The sequence below is a fragment of the Theobroma umbraticum genome, unplaced genomic scaffold (genome assembly GCF_002168275.2).
Source record: "Theobroma umbraticum cultivar Fairchild unplaced genomic scaffold, ASM216827v3 scaffold_67.0, whole genome shotgun sequence".
NCBI lineage: Eukaryota > Viridiplantae > Streptophyta > Magnoliopsida > Malvales > Malvaceae > Theobroma > Theobroma umbraticum.
Genome location: NW_018397262.1, coordinates 3,331,981 through 3,351,222, shown reverse-complemented (window position 1 = coordinate 3,351,222; position 19,242 = coordinate 3,331,981). Strand labels below are relative to the sequence as shown.

General features: G+C 29.8%; 2 protein-coding genes across 2 annotated transcripts; one reads left to right on the top strand and one right to left on the bottom strand.

Moving 5' to 3' along the window:
• The first annotated feature begins 568 nt into the window (after positions 1 to 568).
• LOC110419643 (Pectin lyase-like superfamily protein) lies at positions 569 to 2,214 on the top strand. The gene is made up of 4 exons (XM_021432740.2): positions 569 to 706; positions 800 to 1,102; positions 1,340 to 1,855; positions 1,987 to 2,214. Exons 1-4 carry the CDS (start codon positions 569 to 571, stop codon positions 2,212 to 2,214), a joined length of 1,185 nt encoding a protein of 394 aa, XP_021288415.2.
• Positions 2,215 to 7,791: 5,577 nt separating this feature from the next.
• Positions 7,792 to 13,532, bottom strand: CID9 (CTC-interacting domain 9). The gene is made up of 10 exons (XM_021432328.2): positions 12,726 to 13,532; positions 12,046 to 12,156; positions 11,896 to 11,940; positions 11,378 to 11,450; positions 11,170 to 11,282; positions 10,952 to 11,011; positions 10,745 to 10,792; positions 10,569 to 10,637; positions 8,202 to 8,263; positions 7,792 to 8,110 (listed from the first exon to the last, which is right to left on the bottom strand). Exons 1-10 carry the CDS (start codon positions 12,993 to 12,995, stop codon positions 8,053 to 8,055), a joined length of 909 nt encoding a protein of 302 aa, XP_021288003.1. The 5' UTR covers positions 12,996 to 13,532; the 3' UTR covers positions 7,792 to 8,052.
• Between the last annotated feature and the right edge of the window lie 5,710 nt (positions 13,533 to 19,242).

The following is a 19,242-nucleotide window of genomic DNA, read 5'->3' as shown; positions in this document are numbered from 1 at the left end:
GGGCTTATGCATGGTTTGCCACTTGCCCAAAATCTTGGAAATTTCTAAGTCAAAATCAAGCATAATTGATTACTTAATTATGGCTCAGGATACCAAAATATCTATATATGTAGTTTTTGGTAAATATTTGGCGCCTAGTAATTTAATGCAATTTTGCAATTCTTTAGGAAATATATATTTTTATTTATCAATGAAAAAAAAATGCAAGCTTCTACATATGGAAGAGAGAGATTTATGTCATAACCATTGATTAAGGGCATTAATTTCGAAAATCAAGAAAATTAAGAAGTAACTGTAAAAGAACCTTTTAGAAAATCATATTGAATTCAGATTTTTTGGAACCTTTTTATGTAAACAACATGGAAAGAAATCAACTGAGATCATGCACACAGGGAAAATGAATTAAAACATAACCCAAAAGGCAAAAGCCATTGACTGCCTGGTTGGGAAAAAAAATTAAAAGACCTTTTAAGATTCCTTTATCAATCCCATATAAAATAACTACATTTAAATTGGACCCAAATTTGTTGTTAGAACACCAAAAACAAACGTAGGAGTATTGGTAAAGATGGCTCTGCAGCTTGGTTTTGCCAGGGTTTTCTTTGCAATATTCCTTGTGGCATCCCTCGCCACAGCTCACAATGCAAAGACTTTCAATGTAAGAAATTATGGTGCCGTTGCCGATGGACGAAAAGACAACAGAAAGGTACCACTGTTGGATGCTTTGTATGTCCTTTGTTTTTTTCTTTTTTTGGGGGTAATTTTTTATGTGTATTTGTATGTTCTCGTGTTGGTATAGGCTTTTTTGAAAGCATGGAGTGACGCTTGCAATCAGAAAGGAATTTCCAGGGTTTATATCCCTGGAGGAGTTTACATGTTGGGAACAGTGGAATTCCTGGGTCCTTGCAAAGGGCCAATAACGTTTTTGATGACAGGAACTGTAAGAGCTCCAACCGGTCCTTTGAGTACTGATGGATGGATAACATTTCGATATGTAAACAAGTTGATAGTGAAGGGAGGTGGAACATTGGATGGTCAAGGAGCCTCTGCTTGGCCTTACAATGAGTGTGACAAGAACTCTAATTGCCGGTCTCTTCCTATTGTGAGTATATTTTTAGTTTTCTTTTCTATCAATGGTGTTGAGATTCCTCATTATTGATGACTTAATTATTGTCCTGGTTTTCAGTTTTGACGTAAACATTTTGAAGAAATTTTTCCTTTCATTTTATTATATGAAGTTTCTGATTCTATTGCTTCATAAATATTATAGGAAAAACCAATTAATTGTAGTTTTGCTGATAGAAAAATGGATATCTAACTTTCTGGCGGCCTGATTCAGTCAATAAAATTCGAGTTCGTGACGAATTCCAGGATTAAGTACATAACATCAATCAATAGCAAAAATGGGCATCTCTCATTCTTCGCCTGCAAGAACGTAAATGTGACAAACATCGAGTTATCGGCGCCAGGTGACAGCCCTAATACAGATGGAATCAAGATTGGAAGCTCAAGAGACATCCGAATTTCGAGCTCCAGAATAAGCACTGGAGATGATTGCATAGCCATCCTCGCTGGAAGCACAAACATAGACATTTCCTACGTTTACTGTGGCCCTGGACATGGAATCAGCGTAGGAAGCCTTGGCAAGTTCCCCGATGAAGACGATGTGAAGGGATTGGTTGTAAGGCGTTCTACTTTCAATGGAACAGACAATGGTGTTAGAATAAAAACCTGGGAATCTCCCTGGAGAAGCACTGCTTCCAATTTCACATTTGAAGACATTTTCATGGAAAAAGTTCGCAATCCCATTATCGTTGATCAGGCATATTGCCCCCACCCTCCATGCAATCAACAGGTAAAATTACTTTCTAATGGAAAATGTTTCTTGAATTAGGGTCGTTCATTTCCAATGTTGTAGATATGGGGCACTAATCCTCTTACAAAGATATAACAACTGTTGATGTAATGTTTGTTCTTGGTATGCAGACAGCCTCTCATGTACAAATCAAAGATGTTACGTACAGGAACATATGGGGCACATCCAGTTCACAGATTGCAGTTTCAATTGATTGCAGCAAACAATTTCCATGCAAAAACATAGTGATGAAGGACATCAATTTGGCTCATCTTGGACGTGAAGGACCTTTAAAATCACATTGCTCCTATGTCGATGGCCACTTCTATGGCCGACAGAATCCTCCCTCCTGTTTTTAGTACTCTAATTTGCAGCATTTTCATTCTGAAATTCAGCTTCAGGTTTAGGATCATTTACTCACTCTACATGTAATTCTGGGCTCGTACAGCCGTCTGCAAATTTTCCGTATACATAGTTTCTCGCTTTCTTTCTTGCCCTTTTTGTTTTTAATAAAAGAAAATTTGTACTTGTGACTGTAATTCAGAACTGGGTTTAGGGTTGTACATTGAACAATTGCTTGTTATTACACAAGATCCTTCGGATTTGAGTCTTATTTCCCTAAAACCTTATGATTGTTATATATATGAATATGATTTTGTCTTGAAAAAAAAAAAAAGAAACCTTCCATAAATTTCATGGCTCCTTTGTTTTAATTTGAACTTGCAATAATTAGACTCTAAAGTGTCAAGTTTTTAATCTTTGGTCTCTTCGAAGACAATTGAATCTAGAAGATCATAATTCAAGAAAAATAAAATCGAAAAGTTATAGAAATTCTTAAGTTTTTGTATAGATATTAAAATGCAAATCAAGTAGGCACCGGTGTTTAGAAGTGAAGTAGAAAATATAATTTTGTTAATGTAAATTTGGAAAAAAAAAATGATTAAATAGAAGTAAACAAATAATGGTTGATTTATTACAATTTTTTGTGTAATAATAAAAAACAGAGTATTAATCGGTTAAATCGATTTAGTATAAAAATAAAAAATCAAACAAGTCAAGAATTTATAACAAAAAAAGTAATTAAATCAACCAAACTACCTCATAAAACAAGACAGAATTAATCGGTTAGATTCAATTGATGTTTTCAAAAAAAAAAACCGGTTAAGTACAATTGGTTTTTTTTTTTTTTTTGTTTATCGTTATGTTGTAGAAAGAATAAAATGAGCAAGTGAAACAAGCCATAACTTGTGCCTTGTGGGTATGACGACTCATAGTTGTCGATAGTTCTTTGATGTCTTTGGAGCTTTGATTGTTGTCGGAATCATGGGTTAGTGGTGCTGGTTGTTGATATTGATGACAGATTGTCAATTTGAGGTTTGATGGGCAGACGTTTAGAGCAAAAGAGAATTAGGAAATTATTGATTCGATTATTTAGTCTAATCAGGTTGAAATATTTAATTGAATAAGCTAACTAAATCGAAAAAATATTAAAATTGAACCTAGATAATCAAATAAGGTCAATTTCAATTGATTTTTTTATTTTTAATCGACTCTTGCAAATAGTTACAACTACAATAAACTTAAATATTAATTAAACATAGATCATATACTTTTATGTCTAGACTATAGTTATCAATATTATATAAAATGTGATGCATATTATACGACATATTACGATATTAATAAAAATCGTTACAAATCAATATATTACATTATTTTGATTAAATATCAAACATGTATCACACAATGCGCATATGATACTATATACTTTTTAAGTTTTATTTTACTCTTGTCTTTAGTTATTTGTTTGTTTTTTCTCTTGTACTCACTACTATTAAAAGAAAAATTAATAAAAAAAACACTAAATATTGCTTTATCCTCTCTCGATTACTCTCTTTCGTATTACTTGTTTGAATACTAATTTTCTCTCTAGTTTTTCCTTATAGAAAAATCTTATCGTTAGTATATTTTCACATCTATCAAGTGCTTAAAACAACCACTGTCAATGAGCCAAATAGTTTTTCAAATGTAAAATGCCTTATTTATAGTCAACACATATCAGTTTAAAATATTTTAATATTTTAATTTTTGTAAGTTGGATGTATATAGTCTAACATTTCTTTTACATGTAAAATGATTCTATATGTTACGATATTAATGAAAAACAATACAAATTAATATGTTGCATCATTTTGATCAAATATCAAATTGCACGATATGCGTACAATATCATATTTTTTAAGTTTTATTTTACCTTTATTTTTATTTATTCTTCTCTCTTGTACTCACTAAGATTAAAAGAAAAATGAATGGAAAAAAATATTTAGTTTTATTTTAGTTTCTCTTGGTTTCTCTCTTTTCTCACTATTAGTTTAATCAAAGTATCGAACATATATCACATTATATGCGTACGATATCATCTTTTTTTAAGCTTTATTCTACCTTTATCTTGTCGAGTTTTTTTTAAATGTACTCCATGTATAGGGCATTTTTGACAATAGACCTTTTCATAATTTTAACTGTTTTTAACTAAGAGAATTAAAATTTAGATAAAATTACCTTTCATGAAATCGATCTATTTATTTGACTCTGCGACTCAACCCAAAACCTATTAATGGGTCAAATATGTTTAAGTCTGCATCTAAAACCAACTCATATTTTTTTGGCTTTCCTCGTCAAACTATACATCTCTAGAATATTCATTACCAAAAAGAAAAACATTTAAGCATTTTGAACATTTTGGAATAATTTTTGATACACGAAGAAAACTTATGAGCGTTTTAAGCATTTTTAAGCATTTTGGAGTAATTTTTTATATATGAAGAAAAACCTTTGAACATTTTGAGCATTTTTTGTCAAGTAGGTATATTTGTTAATTATGTTGTTAAATGAAATATGGTGTATCGTTTGAAGTTATTGATCTTATTAAATAAAATTAAGTAGTTTTGATGGTTTTTGGGTATTACATTACTAGTTTTTAGGTATTGCATGATTGACTTTGGATATTACGTGACTGATTTTAGGCATTGCGTGTCTAGTTTTTAAGCATTGCGTGATTAATTTTTAAGCATTGCGTAATTGACTTTTAGTATTGCGTGACTAGTTTTTAAGTATTGCGTAATTGACTTTCAGCATTGCGTGACTAGTTTTTAAGTATTACGTAACTGGTTGATATGACATTACATGACTAGTCGGTAAACATTGCGTGACTAGTTAGTAAGGTATTGCTGACTAGTTAGTAAGATATTGTTTAAAAATCAATCAAGCAATGCTTAAAAACCAATCACGCAAAGCCTATAACTAATCATGTAATATCTAAAAATCAGTCACGTAATACTTAAAAACTAGTCTAATCTATTTCATCTCTTCAACTTTAGAGTTTTATGAATAAACCGATAAATTTCAAGACTTAAAAGATTTTTTTTTTTTTGTTAAGCCATGAAATTGTGCATTTTATAAAAGATACGTTACAAAACTCCGTAACCCTCCAAAACAAGACAAAATATATTCATATCGGGAGGGCTTTACTCACTCCCTTTATACAAAACAAAATATATTCCCTTTACGAAATATTCTTTAAACAATTTTAACTCAAAATCTCATAAAAAAATAAAAATCTCTAGCAAACATGCTTAACAATCATCCCAATCCCGGACATAATAAAACCGTAAACCACTATAAAACCCATCAAACATGCTTTAGCTGTTCTTTTTCTTTGAGCCCATCATTTTAACCAATCCAATCCAACTCATCAATACAAGCATCTCCATTATAGCACACGTTTCGAAGCAAATCATCACAAGAAAGCATCGAGTTATCATATTCATAATGTTGCCTGCAATCATTATAAAAGAGCAAAATCGTTGTTTATTATCTTTGAGAACCCCAAGATCCACCATCCAAAAAATAAAACAAAATAAGAAAAAGCTTGATGTCATCTCTACTCTTTTGATGGCAAGATAGATAGTATTTGACCAGAGAGAAAAATCAAGATTTAATTTTGAAATTTTTGTTAGGATGGCGGAATAAAGAAAATTGAAATCATTTTAATTTGTCTGAAACAATTATTCTGTGCATGGTTGTTAATTCAGATGATGTGATTTCTCCAAAAAGCTTGTAAAGATAAGTTTTTTTAGATAATTCTTTAGGTGAGATGATATTCTTGAATTTTACGATGAAAGGATTCAAGAAATGGACTCGATAAATGACTGTTAATTGTAATAATTAATTATGAATTTGCATCCTATTGACACGCGCACATATGAATAATGGTTTCAATATGAAATTTTCTCATTAACTTTGAAAAAATAAGTTTCTCACGAAATTTTTTAAGTGAGAGAGTAATTTCAGATTTGACGAGAAAGATGAAAAAACTCAAAAAATACTCTTAATAAACTATTATAGTTCGTATTTAATAATTTGAACTTGAGGATGGTCTATGATAAATAGACTCGTGATAGAGTGTCAGATGGAAGTATGTCGTTGCTGATATGGAATGCCACGCTTTCTTTGGATTTTTGAATTCAAGTTTCACATCCATATGAATACTAAAATATTAAAAACTATATATATATGAGAATGAGATAGGGATAGGGAGGAACAGAAAAGGATAATCCAGAAGAAAGGACCAGAAAGCAGATGCGGACTTCCCATATCTTGTTTGGGATCCCTTGTACAATTTCGAGACAAGCCATGCTGTGAGCCCGAGGGATGTAAAAAGATTAGCCCAAAAGGGTAATCTGATGTGACATGCTTGACGATCGAGGTTGGCCAAGTGAACTTTTTATTTGTCCTTGAGTTGAAAAATATGGCATCAAAAACATGGAAGGTTTCTTACTTGTAAAACAGGCCGCATGGTTGAGTGTTTTTTGCCGGATTGACCATAACCATATATACACACCTATTATATCTGTTAAAGGTTTAAGTGCTGCTAGTCCCAATTTACACCAGTCAAAAGCGCTTGGAAATGATATACAACTTTAATATAAAAATGAAAACAAAATAATCACTCCATATAAAAAGATATTAGGGTTTATTTTTATGTTTTAGTCACTTAATTTTTTATAGGTTACCTGTTATGTTACTGTAATAACAAAAAAAAAATTGATATGTTGTATTTTTTTTATTAAGAATGGAACACGATACATTTTCCATTAAAAAAAATGATACATCTTTTAAGCTTTATCTTATCCAATTAGTAAATACTCATTTATTTATTTATTTATTTGGTTGAAACATAATAAACTATATTTTTATGGATTTTAATGGTTAAAATTTAGATATAGATAAAAAATACTTAAAAAAATTACTCTTTTAACTCAAACATGTTAAATGCTTTTTAATTTTTAATTAATAAATTAAAATAAAAAATGTCTTATTTAAAAATAATTATTATTAACGAATATGTGGAGAGTTTAAATTAAAAATAATTCAACTTATGCCATATAGTGGTTAATTTTATTAATAAAGGAATTTTTTTAAAAAAAAATATTTTATATGCATATATGTTATTTATAATTAAAAAAAAAAACCTTGATGAGACAAGATAGAACTCCATCAATCCACCACATTTAAGGCAAACATAATAATAATTAAAAAAACAAAACAAGATTCCTAGTTTTAGTCTATGGTATTGTATTACTTAGGCTTCTTACTGTTATATTGTGGACATAGTGTTCCTTTTCTGGACCTCCCTTCGGTTAAACAAAATTGAAATTTATAAGTTAGACCTAAGAAGAATAAAAGCAGAGCTTGACAGGGTTTCAATTGCAGGCCCTGATTAGATTGCAGCATACTCTATCAAGCTATCAAGCAAAGGATGCTGGTTTAGAGCTCATTTCCAAAACTATTGAAGGAGTGTGATCTGGTGTATAATGACACCAGATCCTCACTCAGCATGAGCATGCTTAAAACCATCATTAGGAATACATGGAGACTTAGGACCAAAGAAACTCCAAAGATGACATTGTCAAAACAGAAGGGATGGAATAAGGTAAAAAATTCTCAAAGGTCAGGCTTCAATCCGAAGCATGGTCACGATATATCTTCAGTCAAAGATAAAAGTATCTGTTGCGACAGAAAAGATGGAAACAATGAAACAAAGGAAAGTTTCACCATCCCTTCAACACAACAAAGTTTCTCTCCACTGGGAAGTCACCCAATTCCATCCATGGATCTTAAAAGCCTTCATTGATCAGTTAATGCAATGTTGGACGGGTAACCCGAGGCCTCACAGGTGTCTTTGAAGGACTTACCCTGAAAGTTAAGAAATTGAAACATAGCAGCATTAGCTTGATAGATGGTTTTTGACAAGCATTGAATTTAGAGCAACAATTCAGAAACACACCTGATAGGCTGGGTTCCTAACACCATCCCGCTACAATTCAGAGCAATTATTGCACTTTCCGCCTGTCCATAAAGGGGAAAATAATCAGACTGTGCCAAGGCGCAAAACTTCATGCGGGTAAAATTATTACTTAGCAAAAGTATTAGGCTATAGGTTTCATTAACTCATTAACTACCATCAAATCTTTTTGGATAAAATGTATGCACAAAGACACCATGCTTTCTGCTAATGATGATTGGCTCAGCTGTGCACGCATGCATGCACAACTGATTTATCACAAAAGTGGAAGGACAGATACATATCATAGCACAAACAAGCTGTAATGTGGCAAAAGAATTCAGTGGACAACAAGCAATCAGACGGAGAAGTTTGATCATGCAACCTGTTTATGTAACATCTATGAAAATGCTTTGCAATATCTTAATGAACTATGAAATAAGTCATTCAACTCACATGCACATACATCCTCCACAAGCAAAAAAGAAATAAGTGATTATATATATAGGATTATTATCCTATATATCGTCAGTGGAATTTTTATATACCAAAAGCGGGGTTAGAGGGTAGTCATATTCCCGTTAGGATACGTTTTAAAAAATTAATAAATTAATGGGATAAATAATAGAACATGTGGCAATTTTCTAACCCTGCTTGTGAAGTTCAAAAACTTCACCGGCAGAGTATAAAATAACAGACCTATATCTATGTATTTTTCCAAAGTGTATAGTGTTGTGCATAACTGCTCAGTAACCACAGTCAACAGTGTCCCAAAGGTGTTGCTGAAAAGAATTGAAAGAAAGTATATGAGGTTATAGGATTAATCAACCCAATAATACCAAGTGTGCTATTCTAAATGTAAATTGCTCAAAATAACTTTTCAGGAACATAAAGAAGCACCCGGTAATGTATATAGCTAGAGGAAAACTGAACATTCTCAAACAATTATGGTAGCATGCACTCAACAACAAAGATTATTTAATGTATTTTGATTCCCTATTACACTATTTAAAACAGCTTCTCCTCCAATTTCTTTTGCTGATTTGAACATGACTAAAGAGACACCAAAGCCATAAGCACCAAAAATTTAATGTATGTTATATCTTACACCATTCTAGTCAGTAACTAGAGGTTCATTCCATGACATCAGTTGCCAAAATCAACAAAACTTCTATCTCTATGATAAAAGAAAGATCCCTGAAACACTTTTAGATAAGAAGCTAGAAGACCCATTAGCCAGTTTATACATTATGAACCTAAATTTAGAGATCCAATCATTACAAAAGCTCAAGAGGTGTGGGTTGTCCTAAACAGGGACACGACCCTATCCAACCAAGCAAAATATAAAGGTAATACAACTACTACTACTATCATAATTTTAGTACTACCTTATCATTTAATCTTCTTGATATCATTACTAATGCACGATGCCTACTGCCATCAGATAAAAGGATGATCTCCGGTCAGATTTACCAAAAACAAGTGAATAGATCACAGATTGATAGACTACTAGGTCCTCTTTATGTTACACAGCACGGGCTCAGAAGGAAGGTTAACAGTGAGGACATGTCAACATATAACAACATTTGAAGCAAAGGCCACTGCATAAATGGAGTGAACCAGCCAACTAATGTTCTCAATCACAGGATTTTGTAGCATAAAGTAATAAACTCTTGTTTGTTTATTAGTACATAATCGATAACAGTTCCCAGATGTCTGCAACCAATTTCAGAGTATGATTTTTTTCTTTTTTTGTGCAGAACAGAGAATACGGAAGTTGAAGTCAATTTTTGCTTCTCAACGCCACTGTCCACATACTATCATCACATAGGTGAATTCATGGCCTAAAATGTGAACTAAACCCTATTTTTCTGCATGGAAAAGGTTGCCATCTCTTGGCCCCAACTAAACATATTACAGTCAAATATAGAAGACCATAAAAGAATTAACTTGAAAAAGAATCTGATCTTGCCTAATGAGAGAACATAAAGTCGCTTGAAAAGACCATGTAAGGTCGTGGTCAAGCAAGCCTTAACGCAATTTAGTAGCATTAATTTCTGTAACTTCTTAGTGCTATTACTAATATAAGGTCAATGGTTGCACCAAATCTGGATGTAGATAAGAAGACTGGTTCCAAAAAGAACTCATGTTTTATATAGACTTCATTTGGAATCCACTAATCATCTCTAGTTTAATGTTAATTTCTAGAGGATATGAAGTGAAGTTTTCACTCAAAGAAGCTCACTAGTAGCAGGTACATTTAGCATAATCAGACCCAGAAACATAGTTCTCAAACCATCATAAACATAATCTCAACATGATTTTGAACCCAAATCTTTGTCAACATTAATTCTGTAAACATGATCTTACCATGGCAAATTCAACAAAAGCAATACGGGTTGAATGCACATGATCCCCTAAAAGCCTCAAGCGAGTGACCTAAGAATTAAAAGAAAATGATATCAACCTTCAAAAGACCTCTACCTTTAATCTCCATGTCAAAAACAGTTAGAGAAAGGCACGCATCATTTTGATACTGCACTAACCTCACCACAGGCCGATTCGAAGAAATTCTTCACTTCAGCTTGAGAAACCTACAGTCGAAGTGAAAACGCTTGTGAAGATTAGATCAACTAAATGTAAAAGTTAAAATGAATAATATACACTTTAATGGAATAGATGATAACTAATTACTGCTATTATATAAGTGCAGAAAAATACTCAAACTTTCATGTGAGTAAACCAAGGGTTACCTTCTTGTCAATATTTGTACAATAAACTGTCCTAGTACACATTTCCCTTTCATCTTCTGACTGCATTTAGTTAATATAATCATCAACAGTGAAGGCTAGAAAGAAATATATACAGTGAAACTCCAAGAGCTATGTAGTAATGGAGAAACAGCATAGCACAAAGTGAAGCATTCTTCAAAACTGAGACAGCAAAAAGCCAGAAAGTTACTCATCCATACCCTAGGGAGAAATGTAGGGTTCACAGGAAGGATGGCAGTTTTTGAAGGCAAAACCTTAACAGGATAGAACCCAAGCATGGTCCCACCAAGGCTCAAAGCAGCTCTTGCACCTTCTGTGAAAACAAATTTCAATAAAATGTAACATGGGAATAAATACACATTGATCTATACAAGGAAACTTTAATTTCAGTTTACAGCAGCTGCTTACCTTCATCTGCGAATTCAACAAATGCAAAGCGAAGAACTGAATGTGGATCACCACAAACTCGGCAATCAACAACCTACAAAAATAATAATTCCCAATCCACTTCAGAATTGTTATATATATAGTATCTATCACATAAGCTATCAAGTGGAAACCAATCCTATCTAGTGGTACCAACCAAAGACACAACATCCTTTTTTCTCTCAGGGAGAGAGGAGAATACTAAAACTTCAAAATCAAACTTGGAAGTTCTATTGGCATTTAAGAATGTTCTAATAGAAGAACCAAAATATGAAATAAAGAGCCATGCTTCAATAAGATACAAAAATGGAAAACACAGAGGCTTTTGCACGTATCAGAGAGTGAGAGAGAACTCTATATATGGAAATGATAAACCTAGAATGCTGTTATAAATAATTCTGCTTTTCTTACAAAAGAAGGATAAAGCTGTGCAATGTACAGGATCGGCCAGGAGCAAGAGATATAACAACAAAAGATTTCAAGTGAGTATTGTAACTTACTTGTCCACAATTACTAAATAAGCCAGCAAGCCGCTCTTCAGTAATCTAAAACCAAGAAAGAAATTATTTTTTAGAAGTGACTTCTCCAAATCAGAATGAAACAACATAAAAGTTGGAAAAATGGTGATGTTGGCCTTTGTTTAAACTTACAGTCTGATCAATATCAGAAACATATACTGTCCGCCTAATACCATCTTCTCTTTGAGCTCGAAAAGCTCTACCGTTAAGCCTTCTTCTGCCCTGGTTGTAGTTATTTCTTCTCTGAAAAATACAACTATAACCATTTACCAAATTTAACCAAGGTAAAAAATCAACAAATTCAAGATCATCACGTGTCCATATTCAGCATAACATCATCCAACATATGACGAGGAGAGGAAGGAAAGCTACCTCCAATCCAATCAAAGTTCCAACAAGTCAATCAACGTAACAATTAAACAACAATTAGGCAGACTAAAGCCCTTGAAAGTATAAATGCCAGCAAAACACAACAATTTGTTAATCCAAAGAAAAAAGAAATAGAAACCAGTTCAAAATGCAAAAATGAATAGGCAAAGACACAGGAAGCAAATTGCCAAATTAAACCCATTAGGATTGCAAAACAAAGTAAACCCTTAAACCCCAATTCAACTATGCAATCAAAACTATATCCAACCCCAAAACCCTCATCATCAGCAAAATTACAAGGAAAAAACATTTTCCCACAACAGAAAAACAACCCCAAAAGGAAAACTAGAATTAAAAATTAACAAATACCTAGCATTCAAAACATAAATGTAAAGAAAAATGCAATTACAAAAAATGTAAATGATCCGTGAGAAATAGATTACCCTTCTGTTGGAGAAATTCTCATTCCCAACTGATTGCTTATTGATAGGCACCTGATTAAAATTATTATTATTATTGGTCTGATTATGATGGTAAGATGATGGGAAAAATTCTTTGGCCAAAGGATTCAACTTTGTGAACATATCAACCAACTTCTGCACATTAAATTCCTTTGATTCTGAGTTGGCTGTCTCCACCACCAAATTGTTGTTGTTATTGGCAGCTGCTGCTGCTGCCGCCGCCTCACCTGACTTGTCAGCAACTGCAGCCATGGAATCAAAACCCCCCAAGAAGAAAAGGAAAAAAACAAAAAACAAAAAACCGAATGACCAGAAGAAATGAGAATTTGCTTCTGTAAATTTATTCTCTTTATTTCTTCTTCCTTACTACAGAGCAAGAAAGTTGAGAGCTTTAGAGAATTTTGTTCCCTTTTCTTGATTGTTGATGCCTAATAATAGATACCCATTTAAGATAAAACTGTCTAGAAATGGCAATAAAGAGAAAATGCAGATTGGGTTTCCTTTTCTTTTCAATTTGGGTGTGTTTAAATTGAATGGATAAATATCTCAAAATTATTAAAGCCAAAAAAAAAAAGAAAGAGAAAGTAAAAAAATTAGGGCTTTTGGAGGAACTGATATGAATGATCAAAGAAAAGGAAAAAAAAAGAGAGGAGTGGAGGAAGGAACAACAGTTGTTCTTTGTGGGGTTTCTTTTCTTTGATTTTCTTCCCAAAAAAAGAAAAAAAGAAAAAGACTTTGGTGGGAGACTGGAGAGAAAGAGACACAGAGAGAGAGGGAGAGTAATAACTAATAAAGTGAGGGAGGAACGTTAAAAATAGGGGAGGGAAGGACAGCTAACGTAAAGATGACTTAAGACTTTTGTTGGTTTCTATTTTTCTCAAAGTTTTTTCTTTTTTTCTCTTTTATAGTTTCAATGTGGGGATTGGATATGTCATCATCACCCATACTCACTGCTATTTTCTGGGGTTTGTTGGGATTACAATCCCCTATTCATCCTTTTTTTTCCCTTTTTCCTCCTAATTTCCATATTTCTTATCTTTTATTTTTCTTTCTTTATTTTTATAATAATAATTCAACCTTCTTAATTTCTTATAAATTTCTGCAAAATTATTAATACTCGTATTCAAGGTCGAAGAAACCGATATTATGTAACACGACGATGAATTTTCAACGTGGTTATCAATGTTTAAGATAGTAAGCTTAATGTCCGATTCGATTCGATTTTTTAAAACGGTTTATCCACTTTAAGTAAAATTGAAAATGGAGGTTTAGTGGGTAAAACTTAAAAGTTTGAATTTTTTTGTAAAAATCAGTGATACAAAATTGAGAGAAGATGTTTTTAGTCATTTCAAAGAGTTGCAATTTGGCAATGCTTTGTAAAAAGTTCTATACCAAATATATTTTTGCCTTAGTTAGGGCAAACTTTGTTTATGTTTTATCAATAGCTACCTTGCCAAAATACTTAATTTAATTCTGAATCAATTATTGTAAGATTTTAAGATTTTTTAAGAATGTATATTATTGATTTTTAAAGAAATTATATACGAGAATAATTTAATACTTAATTCTCAATTAATCACCTTGATTAATTTTATTATTATAGTATTTTTAAAAAAAATCGAGTTTAGGACGTTAATTATAATTTATTTGTGATGTTATGGTTTTAATAATTTAATTCTTGTATTTTAGAGCTTCGTGGCATGTGAAATCAAGAAATCAACGTGATTTTGGTGTGTTTGACAATTTGGTTTATATTAATCCAATGCTGATGTTTTGTCTTGGAACGTGGTAAATAATTTCAATTGATCAACGAAAGTCAATTTGTTTGCCATGACCATTTCGTTGAGAACTTATTTGACAATATTGAACTATCTTTGATTCTTAAAATAAAGTTTACAAAAAAAGAATAATTAAAATACTATAAAAAAAACTCGAAAAGGTCGGTGCATTATCTTATTGGAATATTTAAATTTCTAAAAAAAAAAATGGAGCACTAAGATTATAATATAAACCATTATTAATTTAAAAAAAAGGCTTAATACATTTAATAATTCAAGCTTTTCCATTTATTTTAATATTAAAAATTTCTTTCCTCAAACCAAATATTCCTTGATTGTATCAAATTTCTTTGTGTCAAGTACATAGAATCACATACTTGATGAATTATAGTGGAGGAAAAAATAATTATATTTGTTAAAAGTTTTAAATGAAGCAATATTATTTTAAAAAATAAATATTATGAGAAAAAATATGAATGTATCATTGCTAATTTGGATATAAAAATTAAATATTTAGAGAGAAATAGTGTTTAAAAAAAACTTCTCAAGGGTTAGAAATTTGAGACTCGAATTCAGGTCATGGTATGAACAAAATACGATTTATAAAAAGAAAAAAAATAACTTTTATGGTATAATTTAAAAATTTTTATGTAAAAAAATAAATATATATTTAAATATTTAATTAATTGATTGATGTATGATCTCTTATCTGAAAATTAAAATTCAAATCCTATTCCCTCGATTAATATATATATATATATATATATATATATATATAATGGTGAAACTAGTTTGAAAAAAGAAACCTAGTAATATAGGCATTAAATAAATGTGTCCTAATTTATTAATAAACTTATTTCCTTTTAACCCATTTCATTTTCCTTCCTTCTTTCTCTAGATTTCTTCCTTGCTACCATCACCCATGTTGAAAACTAAGTTGTTTCTACTCTGTAATTTCCTTTCCTTTTTTTTTTGACTAAATATTAAGTTTGTCCAAAAAAAATTCATTTTTTTAAATTGAAAAAAATAATAAATTAAATTTGAGCATATTATCTTTTTTCTTTTTTTTTTTTAATCTAGAGCTCAAAATTGTCACTTTTAAGTAAACTGAGAACGATCAACATCTCCCATCAAATGCCTCTTAATTAAACTCCACTAACAGCTTGAACATCAGCTTCCAAAGTCGATGTGGATCCTAATTGCACTATTAAATTGGGTTGGTGATTATAATTATTCCAAATCAAGCATCTTTTGGGAGCAAAGGTTCTTAATGATTTGATTTTTTGTTGACTTTGGCTGAAATTTCACACTAGCTTGTTATGTCTAACCAGTTTGGATATGTTCAAATGATACTGATTGCTCAATGCCATGTTAGGGAAATGTTTATATTAATGATAATACAATTAATCATTACAATAACAATGATAATATTGATAAAAATTGATAATATTATGATATTTTTTACAAAAATTACTATATTTCATTGCATATGAATTTTTATTTCATGTGACAATCATTTATTGATCCAATTTTTAAAAAATTGTTAATTAATTGATTGAGCCTCTCATGAATCATAGATCTTGTCTTGAATTTATTCAATAAATTATTATCACATTAGGTATAAATATGATTCACCCTATAAATTTTCATATCATGTAAAGTAAAATATTTTTTTTATTTTAGAATGGAGAATTAATTTGAACTTAACTTTTTAAATAAAAAATATATACATTAATTATTGAATCAAATATTCGGATACATCAATATTTTTAGATTTATTTTATTTGTCAAATTTTACAGTCATTTAAGGAGAAAGTTTAGAATTTGTAAATTTTTAGAAGTAAATTCTTAGATTGGGAAAAACAATAGTATGAACTTAGAGCATATGAAACAAGCTCTAATATAATAACATTAAATTCTCAAAATAATAATAAAAAGAAAGTTTGGGTAGTTAGAGGGCTAGAATTGGGATATTGGGGGAGCTACCAAAGATAATGAAAGAATTGCTGACATTGAGAATCGTATGTCTTTTTCCTCAAGGCCTGCTTTCCATTTTCTATCTTTTATTACTAATTTATTATTTTTGCTATGCATATTATATTATGGTTCGCATAGCCCAAGGCTGTTAGTTAGAAATTAATATTATGTATATTTTTGCATATGATTCTTATTTATTTGCCTAGAAGTGTGTGTTATTAGATGGGTGGGTTCACAAAGTGACAAGCATCATTCACTTGCAATCTTTATTAAATGCTATGCAAGTTGCAATGACTGCTCACGGGGCCATCAATCAAAAGTAATGGTGAAATTATTAGAATCATTTTTCTCATTTTTATTTTATTTTTCTCCACTTTTGTATTTGTTGGTTGTCCAAAATAAAACACACACTCCAATAACACTATCTTTAGTACAACCTAGAGATTCTATATTCAGCTTTACCCTTTTTTTTTATAAAACAAAATATTTTTTTATAAAAATATAATAAAATAATTATTATATAATTTGATTTATAAGATAAAATTATCATTTTGTAATTACTTTAATATTCTATTGACAAAAATAATTTTAAAATAACAAAAGGATAAGAGATAAAACATATTTTTTATTAAAATTTATATTTTTTTAATTTGAAATATTAATTTTTTTATAATTTATTAAAGGTATTAATAATTTATATGATTATTTATTTTGAAGTATGAATGTTTTTGATAATTTATTTATAATTTTAATTTTAATTTTGAAATATTAATTTTTTATAATTAATAATAAAATAATATTATACTTTTTTATAATACAACTTTAATTTTTTATCTTTATAATAAAATATATATATAATTTATAATTCATTTAAAATATAGTTTTAAATTAATTTTTATGTTAGAGTTCAATTTTATTATATATAAGGAAATAATTTTACAAAATGATTAAGGGTACTTTTATTTAAGAAATATTTTGGTTTGTTTCCATGGTGCGGAATAACTATTATTATTGACTTATCTCGAAATAGTTATTTCTTAGAGTGGTCATTTCTCGAATCAAACTCAAGCATAGGGAATAAATTGATGCCCCTGACCAAATATGTTGTAACTATTTTTTTTTTTTACATGTTTGGAAGAAAATAAAAGAGAAACTCTAGCTGTATGTATCAATATTAGTCTCTTTTAGCAGAATTGATATAGAAATCAATAAAGAGCGTAACTCAATTGATAGATTTGTTTGCCTTGATATAAATTATTTTATAATGTTCGAATTTATTTCCTCTCTGTTGACTGTTGGTGTTAATATTGAATGAACGATCTTTGTAGGTGCAACATATCTTATCTTAAAATAAGAGATTTACCAATCTATTTAATATAGTTTTTCTTTGAAAAGGAATTGATACAAATAAGTATCAGTTTGTTTTAACATAAAATATTTTTTAAAAATTTTATTATATATATAAAACATTTTATATTAAGTTTAACAGTTTAGGTTTAAAGAATATCAATATTTAATTTAAAATATTAAAAAATTAAAAAATAATAACATTTATCTTAACAAAATTTTAACTTAAAATATTAATATTTAAATTATTCAAGATTATTAAAATTAAAAAAATTGTAATAAAATTATTTAAGTTCTCCAAGGTCTCTAATTGGCTTGGAAGCAAGGCTTTCACAAAGTTAAACTACAGATTGATAATAAGGTAGTAGTTCAAGTTCTTAATTCTGCATTTGTACATCCTTGCTCTAACCTAGATTTAATTAGAGCAATTAAAGACTTGTTAAGCAAACAGTGAGAGATTAGTATAAGTCACATTTATAAGGAGGGGAACAAAATCGTTGATTTCTTGAATGATAGGATGGGAGTTTATATTCCACATTTGATTATTTAATAAATTTTTATTTTCAAAAAAAATATTTAAATGATTGTCACACATTTATAAGTATAGGGTTAAGATGTTTTACACAATTGATAAATATAGATTTTTTTATTGTGTATGGTAAAAAAATGATGAGATTGAATTTCTTTTTTAAAATTAGAACTTACTTTCATTATAATATGTGGTTAAATATTTTGGAATATAATATTATTGATTTTATTTATTTTTATTTTCTTTTCGAATTGTGATCTAAAAACCAAATGCTACTGTTGTTTTGTAATTAACTCTTATTTATCATCTTAGCATCTAAATAATTCCATCAATGATTGTGAAAAATATTTTTCATAGAATGTTTCAAACAATTGAAACTATTTTCGACAGTTTATTTAAATAATAAAAAATATTAAATTTTCTTGTCAAATATTTTATACGAAAAAATTTATTGCCACCAAATTATTTTTCTATTAGCAAATGGACTCTAAATTTGAAATTTATTTACTTAAATTTCAAAATAAAAAATTTTAATCTTTGTTTTTCTAATCAAGTTCACTAGTATAAAATATTGTAATGTTGTACCTTTGCCTTTGTATATACTTACTCTTTCTTCAAATTAACTTCAGACTATATAAAGCAGAATCCATGAATAAAAGTGCTATGCTCAGTCACCATTTTTACTCAACAATTATGGCAAAGTTATTATATCATGATCATTTGTTAAATTATGTAGAAACATGTGATGCACATTCTGAATTAAATAGGAGAGTATAATTGAATTGAATAGAATGTCCCTTTTTTACTCAACTTTTTCAATGAAAATTTTCATATGCTTGTGACTGCATGATTCCTTCATCCACCCATC

What these genes read in the sequence shown, in the direction of transcription:
- LOC110419643 (XM_021432740.2), top strand. Translation starts at nt 569, where the DNA reads ATGGCTCTGCAGCTTGGTTTTGCCAGGGTTTTCTTTGCAATATTCCTT. An exon ending in ATTGCCGGTCTCTTCCTATT is followed by an intron (nt 1,103 to 1,339) that starts GTGAGTATATTT and finishes GGCCTGATTCAG; the next exon opens with TCAATAAAATTCGAGTTCGT. An exon ending in ACCCTCCATGCAATCAACAG is followed by an intron (nt 1,856 to 1,986) that starts GTAAAATTACTT and finishes CTTGGTATGCAG; the next exon opens with ACAGCCTCTCATGTACAAAT.
- CID9 (XM_021432328.2), bottom strand. Translation starts at nt 12,995, where the DNA reads ATGGCTGCAGTTGCTGACAAGTCAGGTGAGGCGGCGGCAGCAGCAGCA. An exon ending in ACCCTACATTTCTCCCTAGG is followed by an intron (nt 11,012 to 11,169) that starts GTATGGATGAGT and finishes AACTAAATGCAG; the next exon opens with TCAGAAGATGAAAGGGAAAT. An exon ending in TTAGGAACCCAGCCTATCAG is followed by an intron (nt 8,111 to 8,201) that starts GTGTGTTTCTGA and finishes CTTAACTTTCAG; the next exon opens with GGTAAGTCCTTCAAAGACAC.